Source organism: Calliopsis andreniformis, unplaced genomic scaffold (genome assembly GCF_051401765.1).
Source record: "Calliopsis andreniformis isolate RMS-2024a unplaced genomic scaffold, iyCalAndr_principal scaffold0022, whole genome shotgun sequence".
In the NCBI taxonomy this organism is placed as follows: domain Eukaryota; kingdom Metazoa; phylum Arthropoda; class Insecta; order Hymenoptera; family Andrenidae; genus Calliopsis; species Calliopsis andreniformis.
The window spans coordinates 2,464,556-2,491,992 of NW_027480432.1; the positions used below are offsets into that span (position 1 = coordinate 2,464,556).

Below are 27,437 nucleotides of genomic sequence, written 5' to 3' on the forward strand. Positions count from 1 at the left end.
AACAGATATAAAACGCAAAAATCAACGAGCTTTTAGTGAATATGTTTAATACGCTATAAGACTGTAACAGTTTATAGTACTCTACAATCATAACATGTGATATCTCTTACAAGGTACTTACATTACAAATAACCCCACATATTCGTTCTTTACTCTCAGTATTCCTTCCGATAGTACTTTTTAATCTCAGACGATAAAATAAACGTATTAATTTTAATTTAAGTAACACAAAAATTAAACACCTGCTTTTATGATTAATAATCATTGAAAAATCCATATTAGTAGAACCTGACTTTTGATTTCGTAATCTGTATATAAAAAAAAAAGTAACTAAATTTCATTTCCGTTAACAGATAGAAAAAAGAAAGTATATAATATATTCAATATATTTGTCTTAATTATGTAAGTAGTTCCATAATACAAGTCCGTGACCGTCATTGTCATTTCCTCGATTGTATATGATTTCTAAGGATGTCTTCAATGTACTCTATCTCTTGATTTTGTAGTAAGAAATGTACATACAGCATAGCAACATTTTTTCTGTTCTTTCGTTTTCATACTTGTTCAGCATTAGGATAAACATAGATCAACGCGTGAATTAGAAAAATGTGGAAAAAATATGTCTATAATATAACAAACTGCAAAATATGCAGTCACTATAAAAGAGGAAGAACTAAACTTTCCACATTTCTGTTTTAAAATGATCGTTTAGATGACATTAGTAAAAGTATGTACAAAATTCTTAATGGCACAAGTCATATCACTTGTGTGCAATTGTTCATCTTTTTCTAATGAAATATTTTTTAGTGCAAAGTGTTTTTGTTCCATACAAATAGGTAGATATTTATAACAATTTGATAAATATTATTATATAAGCATCCTTTTGCTGTATTAAAATTGATGTTGAGTATTTTGAGAAGGTTAATTGCAAATTGGTAGATTATTTCAATACGCGTATCGCAGTAGCCATCGTTAATTTCTAACTACCAGTGCGTTAAGTTCAAAGTGCTAGTCTGACGGGATTCATAACCTTTACTATTGTATAATATCACTGTATGAAGTTATGTATGTTCCAATAAGTCCCCCAAAACATCAGATTTATCAAAGTGACACCGTTAAGTACATATTAACAATCGATATCGTTCTTCGAAATCCTTTGTATAACAATATCTTCAAAATTTGTTAAGTTGTTTCTGTTAACCCGATAATTTGATTTGCAAACGATTGTAATGTAAATTATTATCGACCAGTATCACTTTAGAGGAACAATATCAGTATCAATAATATCAGAGGTATTCATTCCTCTCATTACATTGCTGCCTTGCTCTAGTACTTTTGTCTGACATACCCATTGCACAATAGATTGTATTTTTAACCCGCGACAATGCAATCAATTCATCGACTGTAACGACTACTGTGCACATTCTTCGTATTTCACAATGCTCCGAATTTTTTTCGTTGACGTGTGTGCATTTTTCAAAAAGCACCAATTAGATACTACGTCAAGCGTTCTTAGCTACAAGAGCATCAATCAGTCTAAGTTTTGCTTTGGCCTGTTTGTATGATTCATAAACAGTGGTGACTTGTGGACCACGATCCTCCCTCTGCATTCTACGACCAGCGCGAGCTTCAAACTGTGCTTCTAATTCTTTCAGAGCTCGTCGGAGACGCTTCTTCTCTTCCCTTGTCAATTTTTGTTGAACCAATAGTTCCTCTCTGAAATCAGATCAATTGAATTGTTAATGAATTTTTGCCAAAAATCAACGAACACTTATATATCACAGAAACTCACTGTGGAAGTGCATGAAGGCTTTCGTTATTACTCCGACTGCCTTCACTGCTGCTATGTTGACTGTCACTGTCTGTTGGTAATTGGTCTAGCGGATCTATGCAGTCCAAAATACCTCTATGTGACATATCTGGTTCGCTAGCTCTCCTTTCCGTATCGGGGACGTTTCCAGGTAAATTGGATGATGTAAAGTCCATTGCTTCATGTTCCAAGATAGTAGCCAATTCTGAAATACTATCTTTATTCTTGTTCTGGAAACACATATCGTTTTAGAAAAAGTAGCTCGTTATATTTTATCAGTTGTTGCTTTAGAAATAGTAGAAAACCTACCACTCCTGCTCTAATAAGTAATCTCTTTAAGGTTCTATATCTATCGTATAAAGGTCGCACGACTGTTCTATCGTCTTTAGAGACGGGTCTTCCGAAGGTATTTTCAATATGAAGCAATGCTTTTTGAACGGCAGTTTTCTCGTCTATTAATTGTTCGTATGTAAGCTCTTCCATATTGTCGGGTCTGTTATATTTTACTCTCTTCTCACTAAGCTTCTTCTCGATCTCCTTTACCATTTCTTCCATCGACGTAACTCTAGACTTCTCTTGACTATTATTGTTATTAGTTGGACTACTACTAGCTGTCCTTATTCTGTTATTCGCGTTAGCTAATAACGCGCCAACTGGATCTTCCTTCAACAATTTATGTTCCTTTCGCAACTTATTCAACTCAGTGCACAATCTCTTTATATCTCTGTTACTCATTTTATCGGAATGGCTGGGACGATAACCGAAGTTTTCCTCGAACTCGTCCTCATACTTCTTTATCTTCTTCTTCAAACCATTTATATGTTTCGTTAAATTTTTCAAACCAAGGTCCGCGACATTCGGTGTACTGGGCTGCACTTCATTTTCAGAATAAAATCGTCTGGGCAATAACAAAGAATTTCTTGGAGAGAGCATAGCTTCTACTCGAGCATCTGCAGCTTCTCCCTACAAAATCATAATATTAATACTCAGTAATAGGATAACTTGATAATGAACGACGATAGGATATTTACACTTTCTTGCCGCAGAAAAGACCAATTTGTCAAGCTGGGATTATTTAAATCATCATGATCAACTGTTGGTGGGCGAGCCGGCGATGGAGATCGACTCGGCCCACTGCTCAGCATTTCTAAAAAACTTTGCCCCGGTGAACCATTACGACTACTGGGGCTCGACGAAACGTAGATGTTATCAGGTTCCTCCTCATTCTCCTAAGCAACTCATACTCATTAGCTTCCATAATCTCGAGATAATAAATTTAGAAAATCTCAAAAGCCTACCTTGCTGGAATTCTCCGCATCCGCAATTTTATGTACTCTCCTTCTACGAGCTTGCCTCCTGCCTCTCGGCGTAATGCTTCTGCTGAATCGTTCACTGCTTCTCAATCTTTCAGCATCGCACTCGAATTTTTCGGTTTCCAACGCCGTCTCGCACGGCGATGGGACCGACGAGGCCTTCTTCGATATCGGTGAAACGTTTGTCCTCTCGTGCAGAGGAAGACCTCCGCATCTCTGTAAAATAATCACGATTGAAGAGCAACGTAACAATTACGTAGGCCTATAACTAAAACACAAAGCATGATCGCCCGACTCACCACGCCGTGACCCATTTCCTGTCCGAGCTGAGACAAAATATGCAAATGTTCCTCACTATTGAAATCCTCGTGACTGCTCACGCGTCTGATCGTATCCGCGATCTCAGTGGGACTCTCGAGCACACGTTCTTCGCTGCTACTCCTAAAACCATTCAATATTGTAGAACACACCTCTCGATCAAAATACACATCTCGCCATTAGTACCCACCTTATCAGCTTTCGTTCCTGGCAGCAGGATTCTCGGCGCTCTTTTCGTTTACGCGGTTTCAACGCGCAAAGCAGGGACGCGCTGCCTTCAGAATCCTTTGCTTCGTCCTTCGCGTCCTTGCAGATCTTACAGTCACTCGCAGGGATCACGCCGTTCACCGCGTTATCACGGATACTGGAAACAGAAGAGGACGACTGTAGAGCCTCGCTCGAGTCCCGCCTTTTCACCCCGCCTCTATGTCCAACGACGCGCTCGCGTTGATATTACGATGCATCTCGGCCGCGATAATCATTCATGAAGAAGAGGATTCGGTGGTGTGTGTCACGGCAAAGTGTGGACGAAAGGATTACGCCGGGTGCCACGCGTTGAAGCACGAAACGCTGCTCCATGTGGTAGTGAACGAACTGCAGAGCGTAAATGCTTTCGTGATGAGTCACCGGTCCTCGCAATAGTGTTTCTTTCTACAAACACTGATCCTATCAAGCCGAGCCACTGGCGTACTTTTACTTTCCCGTGATAAGCGCTGCGGAGAATTCTGCGACGATTGCGTTCGAGTTCTTTGGATGTTCGAAATTGAATTTTTGAGAGTCTACGGGTGTTCGTAGCTGAAAGGTGAATTAACTGGGTCAGGCTGAACGGTGTGACTAATTTCAGGCCTCTTTTCTACTGTACACGGTTACAGCAGAGCTTTCTGTTTATCGAGTCATCGGAAAATTCCACGGCTACGCTGGTGAGGACCGGTTCGATCGGAAACCATAGAAAATTAACCAAGCGGACAGCGCGTTGATGCCAATATCGGTCGGTCTATTGATCTAATTTGAGTTGCGGTAATTGGTTACGAAACAATCGAGGCGAGAAATGAAGAAAGGTGGAAACTCGTCGAATACTATGAGGGAAATGTAGAGGAATCCTGCGGTGAAAATCGAGCCACTCGCGGCGATACATACTTTGGTAATATTAATCGCTGGGAAATTTAAGGCTGTAATTTGGTATATTTCGGGCCAGGGGTTGGATACACGCAATCACGGGTTTAGTTATAGTGGTAATTGAACTCGACTGAAGTGTCAATTGCGTAATCTCGAGGGTTATATCTTTATCGCCTTTCAATTATGTAAAGCGATAAGCGATCAGTTTGATAGACACCATGTCTGGAGAATCATACGCTGAACATTAACGCGCCCGTGACCCACATAGGGGTCATGCCGAATGTTGCGTGACACGTCCGAGTGGCCAAATGTGGCGCACTGATAAGATTTCGGAGCTGAGAGGTGCACAAAATATAGAACACGCAGGTGTAGATTACATAGCAAATTTATGCAAACTATATAGGAAATTTTTACTTCAGTTTTTACTCCAAATTGTCGAGATAAGAACAGTGTTCATGCTTTGCATGTAAGTGAACCATTTTTTTTATCAAGATTTGATGTTTTTGCAGAGATTCAAGTTTTCATCGTGACTCCGTCAAAAGATTTAAAGTCAGCCGGGCGAATCGCATTTCCACCGACTGGAAACGGGTGGTAGACTCCAGATCGATCGATCGTCGTTAGAGGGAAATGGCTTCGAGAACGCGAGCTGTGAGGTAGGTCACGTCGTTACGCGTTTTATTGTGCTTTCCCAGTGAGTTTTTTCTTCTCGCCTTGACGGAACAAGTTCGACCGTCTAACGATGTTACTTTGAACGTCGGCAAGTGCGTAACAAATGCACCTCGATAGTCTCGATCTAGTAACAATAAATAGAAAAAATGGTGCGATAGTAGGAAAAGCTGATCGTTAAAAACTTTGCATAATTTAACGCAGACTGGAATGTTCTCGACTCTAGAACAAACGCGATGTCCTTGTTGGAAATTTAACCGACAAATAAGCGAGGCTGTCAGGAGCAATAGACCTATCCTAGCGATTGATAATCGAGTCAATGAATGACATAGATGCAGTGGAGTTGGCTGCTGATAGATTAAAATAATTTAATTAAAAGCGATAGTAGAGTGCCACGTTCGGTCTAATTGACTGCTTACACTGCATTTATTAAAGCTCTATCAGGCTGTACAAAGAAATTCTAATTTTATGTAAAATTCTCCTCATTTAGCACTTTAGCCTTTTTTAGAACCTCATGTTGACGTTCGTAATCTGCTCGGCTAATATAATTCCTGTACAAACGAGAGTGTCAGATAAAAGTACATATTAGCATTTTATCTTTCGCGGCTAAAATGAGCCATGAAGTATTCCGTGTACGTGCAAACGAAATATTGCAGAGAACCCGACCGCTAATGTCATGAACAAAGATCATTGTACTTCTGTGGATGCAGTTCGTTCAAAAATAGATAGAGAATGCAGACCTTTCATTTGCATATAGGATCTATTTTAGAGCTAGCTGACTCTACTGCTTCCCAAATTGAGTTACTATTTTCTACATTGCTATTACATAAAATCGCTAATACGATTTCTTAAGACACCGATGCAAGTGCAAACATTACGCCGAAGAAGCATGCTTTCTAAGATAGACTTGATAGAAGAGATATAGCGAGACTGTTAATCTATTAACCGACGGCGCCGAGGACTGAGAGCTGTATACTCAATTCCACTTAAGGGTCCCATACAGTTCTAACTTATACACACTGACACGTCCCAGTAATCCTGTTTTCATCCTACATTACCAAAACTTTGGAATCCCTTGGCAATTTCCATTAAAACTACATGAAACTTCCCATTACCTAATACGAGTAAAGAAAATCAAGTTCTTACTTTCTCTCAATTCTCAAAACGATTCCAAATTTTTGATCCCTGGACCATATGCCCACGTCCCAGGCACCTGACCCGGTATCTACTTCCCACTCTACCATAGCAGCTCCAAAGTACGTGGAGGTTAAGTCAAGTTATACATGAATGATCGAAAAGGGCGAAGGAAAGGTACCGTTGGAAGCGTCTGGGTTGCCGCAAGGAAGTAGCGTGCAGAACTACTCACTGTACGCGAATCCCTTGTCCCGTGGCGGATGCTCATGTAATCACGAACACCAGCTTTCTTTTCCAATGGCGGACCACCGGCGCGAAGGCAAGTCTCTCGACGATTCGATGGAACATTTATGGTCGCCTGTTCGCGGGATTAGGTAAAAGAGTGTCCTCAGTCAGGCAGCAGGCAAAAGGACCACGATTTTTCGAGCGATCGCGTCGCGTGGGTCGTTCACTATCAACGTACTGTGATACTACTCGGTATCCTGCATAACAGGCGCGCGGGTACGCTCGTAAGCGCGCGAGCCAGCTCCAGGGCCAAGGTAGACGAAGATCTCGGCGAGTTCGCGTACGATAGCCAGCAACTTCGCCACGACGTTTCAGAGACGGCACAGGGAACACGTAGGCGCCGCGAACAAACCAGAAATTGGACTGCGCCGGTTGCCAGTCGATCCCAGTCTATATCCCGACGCCGCTGCAACTCTGACACAACCCATGTCTCAGTGTGCGTGTTTGCGCGTGACGCCAGTTTGCGTACGTGCCGACCGCCACAGTCTTGTATTATAAGCACGTGACAGTCGCCGACTGATCGCATGGAAACCCTTTCTCCGTTCGCGCGTCTCTGTTTATTAGAGGGGAACCTAATTTTGCGCAATTGCCTCGTGACCAATTATCCTACCGATCTTCGGAAAAGCGGAGGGTGAGGCTAGCATCTCGTGACTGGGAAGCAGCCTTGAGACGGAGTCTAAAACACATTTTAATCCGAATTGCGTTCCCAGTGGAATATGAGTTCACGGTCTTTTTCTCCCGAGTGCATGATGCACGTGGTTTAAAAATATTCCACTGGGAAATTGTGGTGATGAATGGATGAAGAGGCGTTTGAGACTTTTGGAGCAGAAATATATAGGGAAGTTAAATTATTAGATAAGAGAATTCTAGTGAATGAAAGGTGCGCTACGCGTTGCCTTATCTTCGAGGCGGTTGATAAGCAGTAGAACTACCCGTAATTTCCTGTGGTGCATCGGTGCAAACGGCCCAGAACCGGTTCGGAGCTTGTTCTCACTGCCAACAGCTTCACGGTTAATGTTTCGCGACTGTCTCTGCATATATAGTTTACGTATAAGGAGATTAAACAAATAAGACATTTCCTGAGCAAATCCAATTCCGAATTTATGTCGAGCGGATTTTCGGTATCAATCGCCACGTAACCCGCGTGACACTGGGGAGCCTTTTATGCAACTTGTTATTTGCATCGGGACTTGCAAAAACAGTGTTGATATAACATCTTTGAACGACCATCTGTGTATACGAAATATCAATCCAAAGCGGATGGTTCTCGTTGCTCGACACTTAGGTAGCTTGTGATCAGCACATTTGGCATCTTGACGTCAACGGTGTTATTTTTGGTCGACGATGTAGGTACATTTAGCGCGCAACTACACCGTAAAATATCCACTGATAGAACGTGCAGGCACGCCCCGGCGACGAGTGTTCGCGATGAAATTGCATTTCCTGAAACACCGTTTCGCAAGGAAACGAGTCTCGCCCAGCTCCTTCCAGAAGCTTCCTTCCCTAAAGACAGTTTCCTCGAAAATAGCTCTCGCTTCCAATACTCAACTGACACAGGAATGTCTAACTAGTAATATTAATAAAACCAGACAGACTAGTTGCGTGACAGGACACGTTTGCCAAGTCGCGGACAATGGACACGCTGACATAATCATTCGCAAAAAAACACAGCTCTTTGGCGACGGTAAAGGTTGTTTTAGGCAAACACGGATTTATTGACGCAACGTGGGTCTCGAAGATCTGCAAGAGTCAAAGGTGACTGCAAGTATTTTTAAAGGTGACCCAGCTGGAATTCGCGGTTGATTTATCTCGATGATAAAGAACGAGTTCCACGGATCTGGAGTATAAGTTGTATCGGAAAAGGGGAATCGAAGATCGTCGAGTGTTAAGCGCATCGATGATTCGATTCGCAAATTCCTGGCAGACTCGTGGAGCGAAGTTCGCTCGGTCGGACTATTTTCGTTGGCAGAGCACGCACCTCCCGCCGAAACCGGCTCTCTTCTCTCGAATACGAACACAGAACACACTGTTACGATTCCGGGTATTTGTACGTGGATTCGTTTATAAGGTTGACGAAAGCTATTAGGAAGGATTACGTCATTCCTGGACCAATGCCTCGAACGACCAAAACGCACAGATGCTGTTAGACACGGCGGCTCTTTGCTACTTTCAGGCGCGGTAAACAAGCCTACGATATCAAATTTTGCTCCAATAATCGCGACCGTCTACGAGTTATCTCGCCCGTGAAAGTTCCTCGATCCTTACCGATCAAAAAGGGTCCTTTGGCGACGCGGATTCTACTCAGCAGAGATATTAAAAGTCGACGAGCGACTCGAGAAGTCACGCTATAAACATTCAAATTAATTCGCTGGCGCGAGCTAAATCGGCGCGCTGTGAAAGCGGCGCCGAAGGTTAAGGGCGTCGGAATTTTCCTATGCCTTGATCCTTGCACACGGACAAAGGAGACGTTGTTTTTTCGAGCTTTCTTTGACGGGGGAAGATCGTCTTCAGGGTGAACGGGAGCTGTCACGAATCTTGGACTCAAGGTCTGCGAGAAATGCAGCATTTGTACATATAGGGAAACAGGGACGAGAGGATCTACTGGTTATAAGTGAACGATTTCCTTCATTATCGGTTTAGCCTGTCAACTGCTAACTTTAGTCTGTTATTTTTAACTATATACTTTGTATTTTGGTATCCTTATCTCCTTAAAAATTAGAATATCTGTGCTATTGCAAATGTTAAACTTTGGTCGACTTCCTCGAGCCTGAGTCGCACAACTGCGCAGTTTACTGGTGAAGTTAGGATAATTTTCAGAATATACCTGGGTAGAGTTACTTTGCCACGGTGTAACACGCGTGATGTATCAGCGTAGCATTCCGCCCATGTCAAGGTCGCTTGATCCAGCAAATCATTATCATTTTATCTCAAGATATTGGCTTACAGTATTCGCAAGGAAATGCAGAGAATCATCAGCCTTAGAATTTCGTATTTTCTTTAGGTAACATATCTCCAGGCTATTTTCACGCGCATTAAACATATAAAAATATAGGAGCCGCAAAGACGGAGCAAAAATATATTTTTACAGTTTCGAGGTGAACGTAACAACTCGTTGTAAATATAACCCTGTTATTATCGTAAATCGTACCGAGAATAGCTCTCTGTTAAGAAGAAAACTGAAAGCGAGGAATTGTTAACGATGTTTATCGCGCGATTAGTCAAACACTGTCAATTTCCCGCAAAAATTGTTCTTTCGACAAACCTTTAAACAACCATCGATCTTATGCCCTGGATTAACAGAATCATGACTACAGATTTTTTCAAGGATCTCCAAATTCCTAAATATTTTACATCTCATTTGACAAGGAGAAAAAAAGATAGAAATTTGGAGAAAGTATTTCGATTCGCCACCCGTGCGTAGTTAATTATAAGTTTGTCGTCTGGATCGAACGTAATCGACACCAGGGTGTCTGATTTTAATTGTTAACTTCATCTTTCGGAGTATTGTGTATCAGCGGTATCATCGATTGAATTGTTAGAAATCGGAGACGATACCTCGCATTATACGCAGCGTTCGCAGTCTATCTAGTAGACCATACCGATTACGTCTCGATGGGAAATTTGCGATTGAAATTCTTCGTCAGTCAAACCGTAACTATCGCATTACCCGCGGATACGAACTAGTAAATTCAATCTATCGTTTTCTTTGGCACGCGTAAGAGATTGAACAACTGCTTTCCCAAAGTTAACGACGATCTACTGCCCACGAATGACGCGATCTTAATGTTGCATAAGCGCGATGCAATGCTTTATTTACCTAAAAACAGAACTGTTACTATGCTAAGGAGTTGCTCGACATCCTTTTTTAGAAGCTGCAGAGAATTTTTTTTGATAGTCTTACTAATAACTTGTTACCTAGTATAATTCTATTGTACTCATTTAAGCAGACAGGGAAGTAGGCAAATATTAGGCAGACAGTATTCGTCGCAGTGACACAGAAACGGTTAGAAATGCAGATTCTATCGATCGGCCTGATTACCTGTTCTCTCAAAACCAAAAAGTGTTTCAAGAAACGTGTACCTTATAGTAACGAAATAACACACAAAGTATTCTTTAGACGCAGATCGAAGAATAAGTACAGAGAGAAAGGAAGTATCGACAGTTTTCAAGAACGTCCATCAATGTTGAATAATTGAAACAAGGTGAAGGTTCGACGCGTAAGTAGAATGACGAATGACGCGATCTGGCATGGATGTCGATTGCAAAAGGCCGACAAGGAGTTCTACGAACAGGTAGATTCCAGAAATCGTCATTGACGATTAGATGAGAGCTCGGTGCACGCGCATAAGCGATGGGCGAAAGTTTCCGCGGGTGGAAATTTTCTTGTTCGAAGCGTAACGCGTGACAAGCGATGATCGAGCTGTTACGATAACATCGAACAATTAGAGGATGAAGATCGATCGTTCGAATTCGTGTGTTCTGAATGTTTCCTCGTCACGGGAAATCGTACCTGCTCGTACGTGGAGCTTAAACGAATCGAATGCAACGGAGCAAGCGCCTTCGACACGTGCTAACACGTGCGTAGGTGGCAACCTCAATCGATTTAGCCTCATCGAGAGCTAACTGTGCGGTAATGGCTCGTTTCGTAATTGCTCCGTAATTGCATTTTTAAGGCAAAGATTGCGTGAATCGTGATCACATTCCTACACGTTTCACATGCAAGACTCCGACGTTTCTTTAACATAAACGTGCTTGCCCCTGGTCAAGGAAGCTCGATAAGTCAATCTACGTCATAATTACTACACTAAAGGCGAACAATTTATTCACATTTTTTAATCTCAGGAAAAAGAAAATTTGTATGTATCATATCTTAGAATAATAAACTATTTGGTATGCTCAGACAATGCTGAGATGCCAATTAAGGAGTTCTGTGTTTCTAACGATTCGAAAATATACCTAGTTAGCAAAAGTACCGTTACATGCGCACACTTTTCTTTATATAATAGTCACCGCGGTTGAGGCATGCTTAAGCACTAAACAGTAATCGGATCCGATTCGTAGGTTGGTCAAAACAAAGTCAACTATCGTTGTCCTACCTCAAATGAGCTTTCCTTCTACTGATTTAATACGATTTATGTAACCACAGTAACCAACCGCACGGCATACCAACATTATCAATATGAGCTAGTCAGCACTTGAAACGAATATGATATCGTGAATGCAACTCACCAGTCGGGAAAGAGTGCAGACGCCTCGGCCAGGATGTCTCGAAGCAGTGTGGTGGCAGGTGGAACGTGAGGTAGAATCACAGGCGCAAACACGCCGCAAACGCCGGCGCTGCGTCCATGTCTGGCCTCGTACTTGCTTAAGTAGATGGCCAAGTAACCGAACAGATGATAGTGAGAGGATGGTAGGGTCGACAGCAGCTCTTTTGTCAGATTGATCCAGCAATCGTGCTCGCTTTCATAGTGCTCTGTGGACGTAAGCAAACCGAATACTCTATGAGCGCAGTGAAGATGATACTAATTAAGGAAGATTGTATTTTCTTATTAGAAACTCGCTGCCTGTTTCAGAAGCGAGTACTTACGACCATGAACAGCCAACAGCCTAGCGACCAGCGTAGATGGCACGACAGGCTGGGGTAATTCCTTCAGGTATTGTCGAAGAAGCGTAGCTGCGGTCGGAGGACAGGCAGCAGCCTCCAAATCCGCGTCTCCTCTTCTCTCGAAAGTAGCTCTCAGCCTTTCGGCCAATCTGGGGCTCCCACCGGAAAGACGGAACACGGCAGCGCTTTGGAATCCATGAGCCTCGATGTAACTGCACAATCGGTGCACCACGAACGGCACACCAGTGTCGAGGTATGACTCCAGCGAATCCAGTCGAGCACCGAAGATCCTCGTGGATCCTCCGCTGCGTCCTAGCAGAGACACCGCTAGAACGCGTTTTACTTTCGCCAGACGGGACTCGTCCTAGTGGAATTGGTTGAATTTTATTGGATATTAACGAGGATGCAACTTTTTAAGACAGGATTTCTCAACCTCTCTTTTTCTTTTTTTCCTGTTCCCATTTTTTTCTTGTCTCCCCATTCCTTTTCTTCACGTGGCCTTGAAAATTCGGAGTTGAGATCTCTAGATCATATGGGGTCATTCGGGGTCATATGATCCTCGCTGAGAAACCCTGTTTTAAGAGTCGAAGGGGATTACCTTATCGTGAGGTTGCCGAGAGCGCGTAGGACTCGAAGATCCATGGTGATGGTGATGATGGTGGTTGTGGTGGAGGTGGTGGTTGTTATGATGGTGATGATGATGTTCCTGCTGAGGGCGTCTCATCCCACTTTGCCTACACTGCGACCCGCCGCCGCACTGATCAAACCGACAATCAATTGTTTTGTCTCCTGTAGGGTTATATAAAAAGCGACCCCGATTTCGGATTCATCTAGACTTTAATCATTATGCTACGTGTTATCAACATCGATCATTCAACGCCGACCGAACAATGGGTAATGGCGATGCAATGTTTTTCCAGAAGCCTGAACTCGATCGATAAGCTTTCCACGCGACAATTCCTCAAGTTCTCGCATCGAATGTCGACTCTGTGTCTACTTCAGCCATCCATCCATTGTCCGTCGTAAACGTTTACCGAAATCGGTCAAAGCAATCGTGATGAAAAAGGGGGAGTGACTCACAATGCACTCCCTCGCGACCCTCCACAGGTTGAGATAAATGGAGTTCAGCCTGGAAGCTAGCTCGATCCACGGTCCTCCGTTTCTTGTCTAGTTGTCCTCGCCGTCTTCTCTGTTTCTGTTGTCCTATCGTCGATTCGGAAGGATATCCCCTAGATGACCTCGCTCAATGTTTCCTCGAGGTCTTCGTGATCTCTTCATACATCACGAATTATCACTTTTAAAAAAGCGAGAACACCGATTTCGGTGGCACGCTACTTCGTCGTGGGTTCAATAGTTACACTTCTATATCCGGTCTTTTTGGGTTATCGAGGGCCACGGTTCACATGGCACAGAAGCTATTTCGAACGGAGGGCAAGGAACGATGTGTGGGGTAGAAGAATCGCGGGGAAGAAAGGGACGGGTAAGTATGAAATTCTCGGAAAGGACGCCGGCGAAGAAGAGTCCTTCGTCGACGTGATGCGCGCGCGAAACTCCCTAAAAACGTACTAATTTTTAAGCCGAGGTCGGCACCCGCTACGGCGTTAAAAAGATATCGTTTGGCTCAATTAGTTTTGGGTTCATGTCCCTATCACGGCACATCGCATTAAGCCCTTTCTCTAAGGCGAAGGGCACTGCCTATGGCTGCTTCAAGAAGTGAGTCGACACCAGCCGTAGCGTGAGCATCGAAGGTCAGAGCCGAAGATGGAGTTTCAGGTCACCACTCTGCTTCTCGCCCTGACATGGTCCACGTGCCTCCTCGAGCCTTTACTCCACTTGTCTCCTGAAACCAGAACAAACGAAACCAGAACATTAGTTATCCATTCGACCCTCCGGCCACTTTACCTCCTTTCTTCCTCCTAAATTCCCCCAAAGTTTCGCTATTCCCTCCGACTTTAGTGGAACCTTCCATTCGACGTTCTAGCCAAGGTTCGGAAGCCATATCACTTCCGGTGCGAAATCACCGCTTAATTTCATTAGCCAACATTCCCTATTACCATCTCTTATCTCTATTCGCGAATTTCAAACGCGACACCTTTCAGTTAATCCACTCTCCGCGCTCGACACATGCAATTACGTCAATATAGTCGCGACGGAAACACGCGCGCATCAGAAACGACTGGCAAATTCGGCCACCCGGAAACACGGAATCGTTCGTACCCGATCGAAACGCGACTGTTGCCGAGCTGGAGTAAACACGTTCACCTGTTCCAGAACTCTCTTCGACGGATTACGAAAGCGCGGATTTGATCCGTTACGACAAAAAGGGGCAAGGTGTTAGACGTAGCCATAAACAAACAAGACGCGGAAGGAATGTCGAACATGAAAGTTCAGGTAATGAGCCACGAAAGGACACCGACCTGACGGCGATGGAAAACAATTCACTGGCTAATTCGCTGGCTGAAAGTGACTAGTAGGGGGTACAGTAACCTTGGTACGCGTGAAATGCTCATTTCGAGCACAATCGACGTCAGTTGCTAAAGACAAAGTCTTTGCTCCCTCCCCCTTTGCTTAATTGCAGGCTTCGTATCTTCTCGAACGACGTACCTCACGATCGATATTTTACGCGTTGCCACGGAAGGAGTCGCTTTATTTCAATTCACCAAGTCGTGGGATCTCGAATGATCTATCATCCTCGGCGAAGAATCACAAGGGATCGACGGTGGAGTAAAAGGAGGGCGACGCGCAGCGAGTCTTATGGCATTGTTTACTTTCGCTCGCAGCGATCAACCGGCGATGCTTGTTACCAACGCGACGCATCGTGCCCGAAATAAGCCCGCACAGTGGTTGGCTCCATAGTTGTCGAGGCAACGGAATCACACTGTGCGTGGACTTGCCCTCCCACGCTCGAAATGCACTGCGTGTCGATCATGCAACCAGGGACACTCGTAATGAAACTGTCAGATGGAACAACAGACTCGAGGTTCGTGGAACGTTCGCCCGTTTCACCGTGACTTGAGTGGACGGAAATTTCCGCGCTGTATGGGGGGCCACGGGGCACGAGGAGGGTACGTGGCGACCGATTCAGCAGGTAGGGAACCGTGTACCTGGAGGAATCCACGATTCTCATAACGATCGGAACGGATCGTGCGCCAGCAGGCTATCCGAAGCGACACTGAGTATCCACGTCCTGGGCTCTCCTTTTCGGTAGCTTCCCCCTGGCGCCACCCCTTCCTCTCTATGCACCCAACAGCCCCTCTCTGTCTCTGAACGGTGGTCGACGATGCCTCCAAACACGTACCTGTAATACCCCCTTGGCAGCAGATATCGCACGGACGAGGGCGCATGCACTGCCTCCAAGAATCAATAGACCGTTCTGGTCACGTGAAGCATTCGCGCGGAGACGACAACGGGGAGTGACAAAGGGGCAGAGGGGAGAAGGTCGAAAGGGAACTTGGGTCTTGAAGAGGGGAGAAGTAGGAGGGAGAGGGATATGGAAGAAGGGATGAAAGATAAGCGAAGGAAGAAAAGTGAAAGAGCGAAAGGATCAGGAATGGGGAAAAATCGAGACGGAAGAAACAAGACTGGCTGTCGATGGAATTTCGTAATCGACTAACTGGGCTCTAGATCGTAGACGGGGAACGATGACTTCTGAATTTGATATTTATTGTGATCCTTGAGAGGAATTAATGAATTGAGAGATTTTTTACTTTCTGTATCTGTTAATCTAGTTGCATGAATAGTTTATTGGGGTTTCGCAGGAAACTACTCTTTGCGAATTAGCAAAGGATACTGAGGCACAGTACTGAGTCTTAATGCAGTGTTATTTAGATTAGAATTATGAACATGAAGGGTATTGTTGCAGTTCCGTTGCGCACAATTGTGAACTTTACACTTTGAATACAGCTTTTGCAAGGGGCTACGTGACCTTCATCTTCTGATCCCTACAGGAGGGGAATGCAGCCCACCCTACGTGTCCTCGAAACCCCATTGAGTCGACCAATTCCATGAATGAAATCCGAACTTCCCCTGGAATTTTGCCTATCAACTTTTCTGTTACGCACGATTTATATAATTCTCCAAAAAATACACGAAAAATAAAACCAAATTTTAATCCATTTTTACTTCCATTTAAACTTGTTCTATAGATATAGTTCTATATTTTATAAATAGGAATCATTAATGTTCAATTCGTTTATTGAAAATATCGAGATGCATTTACGCGAAAACATTTCGGTCATGATCACAGGCTACTCGAGTGATCTATATACATACATAACACGATGCGTTCCTACGGACAATCTGTTGTACCAACAAGAATAGAGTATGCGCGTGCAATGACCCCTTATAGCAATGCACTTAGAAGTCATTGAATACGTGGCATACTTACAATTCATTTCCCTACTAATTCATTCGTAGTAATTACAACTGATACACGTTTTTCTATTTTGATCTCTATATACTTTTTCCCGATACTGTAGCATCACGCTGCAGCGTTAAGGTTAACGTTCACTACACAGGAACATAAATTTCCCATGGCTTTAAAATCCTCGATGAGTCTACGACCTTGAAAACTGCATAAATATTATGCATTTATCAAAACTTATGTATTTTCACTATAATACCTGGTCTTATAGTAAAATAGATTGTTCGAAACAAGGCTATATTTTACGAGAAATGGACACATAGGCTCTGCATCGAGGAAAAAGAGAACGTTTGTGGTGTTTCAACGAAGAGGAATATAATTTTTAGTTCGACATACCGCTTGCTAATGACGAGACACAGTGCTTTCCAATTCACTTTGAGTGATGGTATTCCTGGTCTTCAAAATTCGTGAGGTAATCGAAGGCGATGAGCTTTGATGAAAACAGACTCCATTGCTTGAAATTAATGTGTCACTGGAAGCTACTTAAACGAACGGAAAGTATGGAAAACTTGGCTGTTTACCGATCGATTGGATTTACGATTTACATTAACACCACTGACACGACACACGTGAACCCGCGAGCACATAGTACGAATACATTTTAACACAATGTAAGTTTCGAAAATTTTGTTGCAATACTGATTTAGAACAGGATTTAAAAGGCACGATTAAATTAGTCGAAGAGGACTATCGTATCTATGATACCGGCACTATAGATGCGCCATATTAGTTGCACTACAGGTTCAAAGAAAATCGATTACGGTAAGTATTTATTTAATGTAAGTTCGTCATTGTTTTTCTTGAAATTGATTTTTTTTCTGTCAATATCATCTAGAAATAAAACAAATGTGGATCGTTGATATATTAAAAGTTAATTGCAGAATATTTCTTGCACTCTACAAGCTCATAACACGCGAGTATGAATGAAGGTGATATACCAATGGCCGAACAAAACATTTTAATTTCTAATAACAATTGCCTTCCAATTACTGATTTTTCATAAACCATTGTAGTCTGGACAGGAAATAAACTTTCATATATGCATCCTTTATTAAATATTACAGATAAGCGAATTACACTATAGATTACATTGTGAAGTATACTGCATACAGATAAAAATAGTATGGATATATCTGATTAATAATAGAAAATATAGAACCTGTTAACGAATTGATATATTATAAAAATTGTAATAAAATACTAATACCCTTTTTGTAACAATAACTGAAAAGCAAAATTAAGCTGTTAAATTAGAAAATAGAAAAATATATATCTTTACACAAAGAACATTGGTGAGTTTTTCATTTGCACAGTCATTTTCCTTCGCTGCTCCTCTGGTAGATTTTCAATATTTAAAGGAACGCTGTGCAAAAATAGATAAAAAAGTATTAATAACAGTAGTAACATAGGACGACTAAATTAAATTGAATATATGTATTTATCTTACTTCTGTATCCATGCTCTGGCTCTAAAGGCAGCTAAATGCGCGTAATAAGTGGGCGCAGGGTAGCTAACAGATCTTGTGCAACGCGCAAACATATGACAAAGATAATACGTTAACTGTTCAATCTCATCTTCTGATAGCTCATTTTCGTTGCATATACACCTGTATTTTGTAGGCCTTGCAGTACCCTACGAAAATGCATTTTACGTATCAGTGGATTTCTTAAGGTTGCTCTAGTAATTACAGAATGTAAATCAAATTCATAACACAGTTTACATTGAATATGCTAACATACTTGGATGCTGGCATGTGATACAAGATAAAAATCTATGTGCATTGGATGTGTGATTTCCGTGTCAACAATAGTACCCGCTTGTACGTTAAAATTTCTATCATCAGAATTTCTTGAATCCGTAGGAAAAAGTCGTACGTGATGTCTTTTTTGTACGACCAAAAAGGTAATTCGTATGTTGCGCGTTTTAGATTTTTCAAGTTTTGCAATAGCATTCTTTATAGCATTCAATTCGAAATGCATTACTTGTGGCAGTTGCCCTTCACTTACACCATCTCTGCAAATACAAAAATAAATGTATTTAAATACACTATACTTAGTCAATTACACTATCTTACCTGTAAAAGATTATTTTCAATGGCTTTTGACCTGTTTTTTCGTAAAAGAACAGTAACTGCTTGCGCATTATTTCTTCAAGATCTTGAATCATTTCTTCTCTAGGTGACTGAAGTCTTAGTTCTATGTTATACTGAAAAGCTTTGAGATCATGACTTGCGGCAACCTAAGTATGTATCATAAAAGTATCGAATAAATATTTATAAATAAATGAGATGTAAGAAACCTGTGTTTAATGTACAATAATAAAAAATAATTATTACAGCAGCTATTGAAGGCATGTTCATAGCATCAGGTGATGGATGCGTAACGTCCGCTCCAACTAACATACATGGTACTTCGAAGCAAGGTGGTCTAAAAAAAAGTGTATTTTAAACAAGAATTAAATAGTTTAAAATACTTATCAGAAACCGATAATATTACCTAACGCTCGCACTGAATGTATGATTAATTCCATTTAATTTTGAATTAATCTTTAGTAAAATGTTTGTAATTGTTGCATCACTTAGCTTCTTTAGGGTTCGAGATTTTAAACATTGAGTCACTATACCACCAGTTATTTGTAGTTCAGAAATCTGTTTTACCGTACCTAGGAACATAAAATAATTGTGCAACAGGTTTTCTACAATATTGTGTAAGTAATAGTTGCATTACTTACTGTAGACAGTGTCTAAATTTGGGATTATCACCACCACAAGTTGTATGTTTTGCTTTTTTTTCTCCTTAAAGTATTCAGTAATATTGGTAAGATTTCTTTGTACATTCGTATGCGTAAATGGAGTTAATGGTTTTTCAATGTTCATATTGACATATTTACCTAGAAGATTTTTAATGAATGAATTGTATAAAAAAATAATTGTGTGAAAGAATTTTTTGTGCAGTACTAACCACCAGACTGTAACTTATTTTGTAAGTCATACAAGTCACGATCCTGTGTAAATTTATCTAAATTCAGAATGGTCCACGTATTTTCTGGTAGATGACACGATTTCAAAAATTTCTCTGCACGCCATACTCCTTTCACAACATTAACTTCTCTTTTGTCATATTTTAATCTAGGAGCTTGAAGAACCCTAGCTGGTACTTTTTCAAATTCTCCTTGTACAGAAAGATGAAATTCATTCATCAAAGTTGGTTGTTCATTTAAATTCATCTTCGCGAACTATGAAAAAGTTGATATTATTAGAAATAAGAATACAATTTAAAAAAGTTATAAAATATAAAATTCTTACACCATCTAAAATTTTTTCTTTGCGTCTATGGGTATCAGTTGCTGCATGTCGGATCATTTCAGCAGTCTGGTTTTCGTCCATTTTCCTCTGTATAACTTGACCAGCTATTATTGTACACAACTATCAAAAGTGAATAGTAGTTGATAAATCATTTTTAGAAAATTAATCAGGAATATAAATTGTTTTATGTACCTCTACAGGTAAGTGTATCTTCCTTGAACTATTTATGGATCCCACCCAAAGACAGGGAAACTCAGGAAATTGGAGTCTACATCTTTTGACTTGTGCAAAGTAATCTTCAACCGTGCATTTACCATTTTCTGTTTGAAATGTACTTTGTCTTGCATTTTCCGCTAATCCATTAACACGATACGTTCTTTTGGTATTAGGCTGTCCAGGTATTTCATACTGTACTTTCAGACCTTTTAAGAACTTGGTTATTTTATCAGCATTACGATCTATATCGTCAGGTCGTAAATGTTGCAGTCGCTGCTCTCTACTTTTGGGATTAACACAAAGCTCTTTCATTAAATCAATCACTGACTGTTCCTTTGGAAATCCTTTGTGTGCAACTAATTATAAAACAAAAATACATTTACCTTTAAAATAGGAATATATAACAAAAAGAAACATTTTAAAAAATTGCAAAAAACAATATAATGAAATATAATTATGTTAATCTATTACCATCTATGTTCAAGTAAGGTCTCCATCCTATTACAGCAGATTGAAATACACCAACCCACAGTTCTAAACCACTTGATAAGGTAACAGTTTTACCAGGTATTGGTTTGGGGAAGAGTGATCTACCAACCTATTTACAAAGTAGAAGTACTAGGCTATTACGAAAGTACTTTTTACTATTAAGAATATAATTACTAAATTATATAACTTACTATGGTAAAACTGTTTGCAGGACCATGACGGAAGATAATATCCAAAACTTGTATGCATTTTTGCAATTCTATTATGTTATCCTGTCTAGTTATTAGACATGATAAATCCAAGTTTGCAACTTTTTTCATATGCATTTTAAAAGTACGTTCTGTTTGACGTTCTTTATCAAAAACTTTTACCTCACTTTGTGGCTAAAATAAAAACAAAAACGTATTGAATAAAAATTGCACAATCTCACAAATACATACTACACTTTCATTTCAATAAAGAACACAAAAGACTTGATCAAACCTGTATTTTTTAGTAGTATCTATAGATTTAATTTTATACTTACACTCTCAGCGCCAAAAGGCAAATCTGAAGCACTATATGCATTCTTTTTGCCATCAAATGCTGCATGTCTACTCGGGAAATACAGTTTTCTATATTCCTCGAAAACTGGTCTCATTAGAAATTTAGGTCTATCTGGATCAATGACTACATCATAATGTACAACATTTTTTAAGAATTTTGTATTCAAATTTATTCTAAACATATTTGTTTCCACCATAATCGGTCTACCCGTTTTTCCTCCAGTTTTTCTTTTTGGTATTGCTTCATAATACATTGCTTGGAAAGCAGTTGTCAGTGTACCCCTACTTGTTACACCTTGAACAATTCCCTAAAGAATGTAAGAATAATAAAAAATAAATTAAGCGTTCTTGATAATACTTAAGTAATAATATCTATGTACTGTTTATTACGAAATACATTTTACCTTTTTTGATATTTGAGAAGATACAGACTGTATTTGTTCCTGTTTCTGGTCACCACTTGACTGTGTCTGTTGTGGTTGTACTGGTAGTTCAGGTGGTCTATGTGGTTCAGGTTGTTGCTGTGGTGGACCAGATGGTCCAGGTTGTTGCTGTGGTGGACCAAGTGGTCCAAGTTGCTGTTGTGGTGGACCAGATGGTCTTTGCTGTTGTTGCCATGCACCTCGTGGCTGAAATTGTTGCTGTACTGGGCCATGTTGTCCACGTTGTTGCTGTGGTGGACCAGGTGGTCCATGTTGCTGTTGTGGTGGATCAGATCGTCTTTGCTGTTGTTGCCATGCACCTCGTGGCTGAAATTGCTGCTGTACTAGGCCATGTGGTCCACGTTGTTGCTGTGGTGGACCAGGTGGTCCATGTTGCTGTTGTGGTGGATCAGATGGTCTTTGCTGTTGTGGTGGACCAGATGGTCTTTGCTGTTGTGGTGGACCAGATGGTCTTCGCTGTTGTTGCCATGCACCTTGCGGCTGAAATTGCTGCTGTGGTGGACCAGGTGGTCTAGGTTGTTGCTGTGATGGACCAGGTGGTCCATGTTGCTGTTTTGGTGGACCATGTGATCTAGGTTGCTGTTGTGGTGTGCCACATGGACCAGGTTGTTGTTGCTGTGTACCAGGTTGTTGCTGCTGTGAACCAGATGGTTGCTGTTGTTGCTGCTGTGAACCAGATGGTTGCTGTTGCTGCTGCTGTGAACCAGATGGTTGCTGTTGTGAACCGGATGGTTGCTGTTGTTGTTGCTGTGAGCCAGATTCCGTAGAATCTACCTGTTTCTTTTTTTGTTTTCCTTTTTCTATATATTAAAAGAAAGTTTATCAAAATTAGGTAAAATTATTTTTTTATTATATATTAAATATTAGCCAATACTTCAATGCAACTACGTACTCGATTTCGTCATCTTATTAGGTTGTTTATTCTTTGCAAAACTTGCCAATATTGATACTGTTAAGCAGATATTCGGCAACAATTGATAATTTTATTTTGTCTATGATATTAATTGGCAAATTAAAAATTAAATTTCTTCTGAAAGTATAGTTGAACTGTTACAAACACTACATCGTCCACACTCTGAATGTTACATGTTCTGACTTGTAATGGGCTTAAAATTCTTAAAAGTGAGGACTGTACCCAACAGAGAATCGATAAATTTTCAGTTACATTTATCCTTGTTTAAGTCTCACCAACTTATTAATTAAAAACACTAGGAAAAGCACTATCACAAACTTTAGAATATTAACACCTAAATCTAATTGAAAATGTAACAGTGTTTAAATTTAAGAACGAAATTTTAAATCAGATATATTGTATTAATGTTATTATTAAACATAAATGTGTTGTAGTTATACATGTGTACACTGTTTTAACAATACGTTCGCAATTTTTATACATATTCCCTAAGATAAATAGACATAAATATCTCTATGACAATAGTAAGAATTTTATAAACTTAATTATCAACATTTATTACGGCATATACATAACTTAGCCTAAAATTATAGTAGTTCTATTGAAAAAATATGAATGTAAGCAATTGAATCACGAATAATGCAAGAATAAAGTTTATTCATTACTTTATTAATTCATTGACAACTTAACGATACAGAATTAATAAATAGCCTGTATTCAATGATGAAAATCTATGAAAGTTATTTATTTATTGCAAAAATAACATTTGAAAAATCATTGAGGCACCCGTCCCTAATGATACGGCCCTTAACAAAAGTTGCTAGCGACAACTTCGCCATCTAGCGGTGAAACATGTGAACTAAAGCCCCATTTAAAAAAACATTTATTTATTAATTAATTTACACATAATTTGAGGGTATAGGAGGGTCACACGACTTTTAGAACTCATTATACAACAATATCAAGCGCCAGAATAATTTATTTATAACTAAAAACCATTCTAAACGCTTAGTTTACAAATACAGCTAAATCTCGTTTATTTATTAATTTATTGACAACTCGAGCATTCAGAGTTCTTGTCGAGCTATAATAATTTATTATGCAACAATCTAGAATAGAACTATGCCGTAATTAATGCAAAAAAGCGATTATTGTAAATTCATAAGGTGCCTACGCTCTTGGATCTACGGATTTGTTGTGCCTCCGCCTATGGCCCCCCCACCGTTACAGCTTCACGGCGAGGGACGCGCGGGTGGATACTCAATTCTCAAATTCCGAGAGATGGCGCCACCAGTCTAGTAGCGTAAGGATCGTATCATCAGGTCCCGGTGCCCCTCTGAAAAAAATTTTTTACATCATTCAAAAACAATTAACAAACAACACTAATGCAAAATACCATTCGGCATAGGCAAGATAATAAACACAAGATATCAAATATATGAATAAATAAATTGATAATTGCATAAATAAGTAATAAATATTCATTAAGTAGTATTTTCCAATTTTTAATATTTTCAATGCTCGAATTCACATATTTACTGCTGTTTATGAAGTAGGGCATTATTCTGAATAATTTTCCATAATAATACTGTCCATTAATAGATTTTTTAATTATTATAAAAATTTTATTCAATGGGACCCCCACACCCGAGAATACGATTCTTACGAAAACTGTTAGTTCGTCGACCGCCGCTAGATGGCGAAGTCGTCGCTAGCAACTTTTGTTAAGGGCCGTATCATTAGGGTCCGGTGCCCCCAAGAATTTTACGAATCCTGTTTTTGCAATAAACAAATGATTTTCGTGGATTCCTATCGTTGTGTAATGATGAATGGAATCTCTATAATAATTCTACGTCATCAGATTATAAATAATTCAGTAAATTACTGGTTTAGCATTATAGGATCAAGACTACGATCTATAAAATAAATTTGCAGGAATTAATAAACAATTTTATTTTATTTAATCTTTACTGAATGATGTTTACTGGTTTATGAATAATTCTAGATCCTTAAATTCGTAGTAATGTAAGAAATAAGTAAATGTGTTTCCAAAGTTTACTTTCTCCTCGATTACACAGTGTGTAACAATTTTAATTCGTAATTAAATCTTGTTCAATGCATGTCAAAGTAAATTTGGATTGTTAAATTATTGTGTATGGTGAAATTGTTGGCGAACCTGTATAGCACAAAGTTTACATTCGAATATTGTAACTGTTTGATAGTTTAGTTGTCAAGCGAGAGAAAGGGAAAAATGGCGGATGAAAACGAAGATCAGTGGTTATACGGAGACTCAACGGATGGAAAAGAATATACATCAGAAGCCGTTGAGCAGGAGACTCAAGAAAATGAGTCGGCTTCGATTGCAAATCAAGAAAAATCACAAGCTTCAGAAGAACAAAAAACGGAAAGTACTGCGGACACAGCTACAGAGGTACGCTTTCCCTAACCTCTATATCCGATTATTGTTATTTGATTAAAACGTAATCAAACAAGCAAAAAGAAATGATAATACATAGGTACCTAAGCTGCAATTACGCCGACCATATGCTTACCACTTGAAATAAAAATGTATTAATTCTACTACACGAAACCGACGTCTCTGCTCGATGGACATAACCTACGTTGTATGTAAATGAATGGTCTGTTTATAGGCGATCGAAGAAGCAGATCCACCAGAAGAAGAATCTTCTTCAATGAAAAATTCTCAGAATGAAACGAACGCAGATATAAATAAAAATGGAGTGAGAGAACCCTCGAGTCAAGAGGATGGCGAAGCTGCCAGTGACTCTGATTCCGACGATGACGTACACGTCGTCATCGGTGACATTAAATCAACACCTGCATACGGTAGCCTTAACATCAAAAGAGGAGGATTACTTACAAATGCTTCAGGTGTACCAGATAAATTGAACAAGCAACCTGGGAAGTTTAGTATAGATGAATTCGAAACTATAGGAGTAATTAATGGTATGCCCGCTCATGAGTTCAATTTGGATCAGTTAGAAGATAAGCCTTGGAGGCAGCCTGGTGCAGACATTACTGATTACTTTAATTATGGCTTTAATGAGGAGACTTGGAGGGCTTATTGCGAAAGACAGAAAAGAATGAGAAGTGAATCAGGAGTTGGACTGATATTGAATACAGGTGGAGGAGGCAGTAATGCAGGTGGCATGCGAGTACCCCAAGTAGCAATTACAAATGATAACAGTAAATATTCTGGTATAATGGGACCAAAGAGAGCAGGGCCACCTCCCGGGAGGAAGATGGCAGGAACGATAGACGTGATCGGTAGCTCAGGTTTAGCTTCTAGGAGAAATCTCGATAAATCCCCGCCAAAAGGAAACGTGATACAAGTGATGACTGCAGATAGAAGGGAGTACTCTAGAAAGCCAGGTTTCCCTGATATGAGTGTGCCACCACCAGGAGCAGGAATGCCTCCAGCCTTTGACATGCCCCCACCAGGATACCCTGGCGAACCTGCCCCTTTTTATATGCCCGAAACCGACCCTTATTATCAGAGTTATGAACCTACACAGGATAACCAATGGGGCAACGATCCGGTATGCACAATAATTTTATGTGTCTCATGAATCTTGCCTACTTTACGCAGAATACAGTTCTAATTATTTGTATTTCACAGACGTGGCAGCCGACAAATTTAGCAATTCCAATGACGGAGGGAGAAGATGACAAAGATACCGGACCGAAAACAATACCGACTATGGTACCTCCCACAAATATTCCTCCGTTGATACCGCCCAGAGACTCTAGAGATCGGGACAGGGACCGTGAAAGAGAAAGAGACCGAGACAGAGAGCTCGATTCTATGGGAAGGGACAGGGAACGAGATAAGGAAAGAGATCGCGATCGGGAAAGAGAAAAGGATTCTATGATCAGAGAACGAGAAAGAGAAAGGGACTCGATGTCGCGAGAGGAAGAAAGAGATCGCGATAGGTCCCGATCCCAGTATCGACACAAAGACCGGTAATAAAGCGGTGCAGAGTTAAGAAATAAGGCGATGTCGGTACATAAAATTGACACTTGAGCAATATCTATACTTCATTTCACATCGCCAAACATTATTAGTGCGTTCCTTCATTTGTTTGTCGCTTTATTTCTTTGAATTTCGCCATTTTATCGATTTTATAGACAAGAACGATGCACTTCAATCGGTAGTAATGTTCTTCTTATGTATTTCTTCATTAGGCATCGGCATCGATCGAGATCACGATCTCGTAGACACAAGTCTAGATCCAGAAGTCCAAGTCGACGTAAGAAGAAATCTAGACGCTCCGAGCGGGAACGATCTAAAGAAGAAAGTGAATAAAAATAAAGAGTTGTAATTGTGAACAGACTGGTGCGTCAACTTTGGGACACTGAAATTTTGCAAGGATGCAATTTTTCTTATGTTACCACCAAACGAAATGTTTTGGTACCATTATTTACAAAGTTACAGACAGAATACACACAGATGCCATGCAAGATTATTGTTTGGCTTTCTCGAATGTTCTCGTTTATGTGAAATATACAATTTCTAGCCGATCAATGAATTATGAACAGTAATAATAAACTATCTTTAACGTAAATAGAAAAATGTTACATTTACTTTGAACCATACATGCTGAGGTACACTCACGAGAAGGAAGAAACGTAAACTGGAACCAGGATTATATAATTATCAGAACTTGCCATTCAATGTATGGTTTTATATCATAATGTTATTACAGAAATGGTATTTTATAATAATTAAAAGTAATAGTAGTTTATTGGTAAATTACTCGTGGGTGAATCACGCACACGTGTTCTTTTTCCTTTTTTTTTCTTTTCTTCCTTTTTATAATTCAATTGTACCTCGCT

General features: G+C 40.3%; 4 protein-coding genes and 1 long non-coding RNA gene across 10 annotated transcripts; 2 read left to right on the forward strand and 3 right to left on the reverse strand.

The window, feature by feature from the left end:
• Window positions 1–1,502: 1,502 nt before the first annotated feature.
• LOC143187105 (protein FAM13A) lies at window positions 1,503–17,145 on the reverse strand. 3 transcript variants are annotated; one of them, XM_076391086.1, is made up of 12 exons: window positions 17,007–17,145; window positions 13,328–14,087; window positions 12,846–13,004; window positions 12,230–12,611; window positions 11,872–12,115; window positions 3,632–3,805; window positions 3,423–3,564; window positions 3,109–3,339; window positions 2,842–3,039; window positions 2,120–2,773; window positions 1,793–2,040; window positions 1,503–1,716 (listed from the first exon to the last, which is right to left on the reverse strand). In XM_076391086.1, exons 3-12 carry the CDS (start codon window positions 12,969–12,971, stop codon window positions 1,503–1,505), a joined length of 2,613 nt encoding a protein of 870 aa, XP_076247201.1. In that variant the 5' UTR covers window positions 12,972–13,004; window positions 13,328–14,087; window positions 17,007–17,145. The 3 variants fall into 3 exon arrangements, with proteins under 3 accessions (XP_076247201.1, XP_076247200.1, XP_076247202.1); XM_076391085.1 differs by lacking the exon at window positions 17,007–17,145 and adding an exon at window positions 14,852–14,976; XM_076391087.1 differs by lacking the exon at window positions 17,007–17,145 and adding an exon at window positions 14,852–14,976 and having other exon boundaries at window positions 12,846–13,036.
• On the reverse strand, window positions 4,523–7,168 carry LOC143187110 (uncharacterized). Its single transcript, XM_076391106.1, has 3 exons — window positions 6,821–7,168; window positions 6,590–6,715; window positions 4,523–5,350 (listed from the first exon to the last, which is right to left on the reverse strand). Exons 1-3 carry the CDS (start codon window positions 7,166–7,168, stop codon window positions 5,300–5,302), a joined length of 525 nt encoding a protein of 174 aa, XP_076247221.1. The 3' UTR covers window positions 4,523–5,299.
• Window positions 16,970–17,612, forward strand: LOC143187113 (uncharacterized). 3 transcript variants are annotated; one of them, XR_013003152.1, is made up of 3 exons: window positions 16,970–17,281; window positions 17,348–17,432; window positions 17,542–17,612. It is a non-coding gene; the product is annotated as an uncharacterized LOC143187113 (long non-coding RNA). The 3 variants fall into 3 exon arrangements; XR_013003151.1 differs by having other exon boundaries at window positions 16,970–17,432; XR_013003150.1 differs by having other exon boundaries at window positions 16,970–17,432; window positions 17,506–17,602.
• An 84-nt stretch (window positions 17,613–17,696) lies between these two features.
• On the reverse strand, window positions 17,697–22,802 carry Ago2 (Argonaute 2). Its single transcript, XM_076391080.1, has 15 exons — window positions 22,560–22,802; window positions 21,629–22,467; window positions 21,206–21,532; window positions 20,871–21,062; window positions 20,662–20,788; window positions 20,167–20,546; window positions 19,975–20,094; window positions 19,631–19,904; window positions 19,401–19,559; window positions 19,166–19,331; window positions 19,006–19,096; window positions 18,745–18,908; window positions 18,410–18,683; window positions 18,118–18,302; window positions 17,697–18,033 (listed from the first exon to the last, which is right to left on the reverse strand). Exons 1-15 carry the CDS (start codon window positions 22,570–22,572, stop codon window positions 17,946–17,948), a joined length of 3,399 nt encoding a protein of 1,132 aa, XP_076247195.1. The 5' UTR covers window positions 22,573–22,802; the 3' UTR covers window positions 17,697–17,945.
• Window positions 22,803–24,831: 2,029 nt separating this feature from the next.
• Fip1 (Factor interacting with poly(A) polymerase 1) lies at window positions 24,832–26,927 on the forward strand. Of its 2 annotated transcripts, none has more exons than XR_013003167.1 (4): window positions 24,832–25,011; window positions 25,232–26,140; window positions 26,221–26,665; window positions 26,787–26,926. XR_013003167.1 is itself a non-coding variant. In XM_076391294.1 (4 exons), the coding sequence occupies exons 1-4, from the start codon at window positions 24,832–24,834 to the stop codon at window positions 26,905–26,907; spliced, it is 1,554 nt and encodes a 517-aa protein (XP_076247409.1). In that variant the 3' UTR covers window positions 26,908–26,927. The 2 variants fall into 2 exon arrangements, 1 of the variants encoding a protein (XP_076247409.1); XM_076391294.1 differs by having other exon boundaries at window positions 26,221–26,564; window positions 26,787–26,927.
• Window positions 26,928–27,437: the final 510 nt, after the last annotated feature.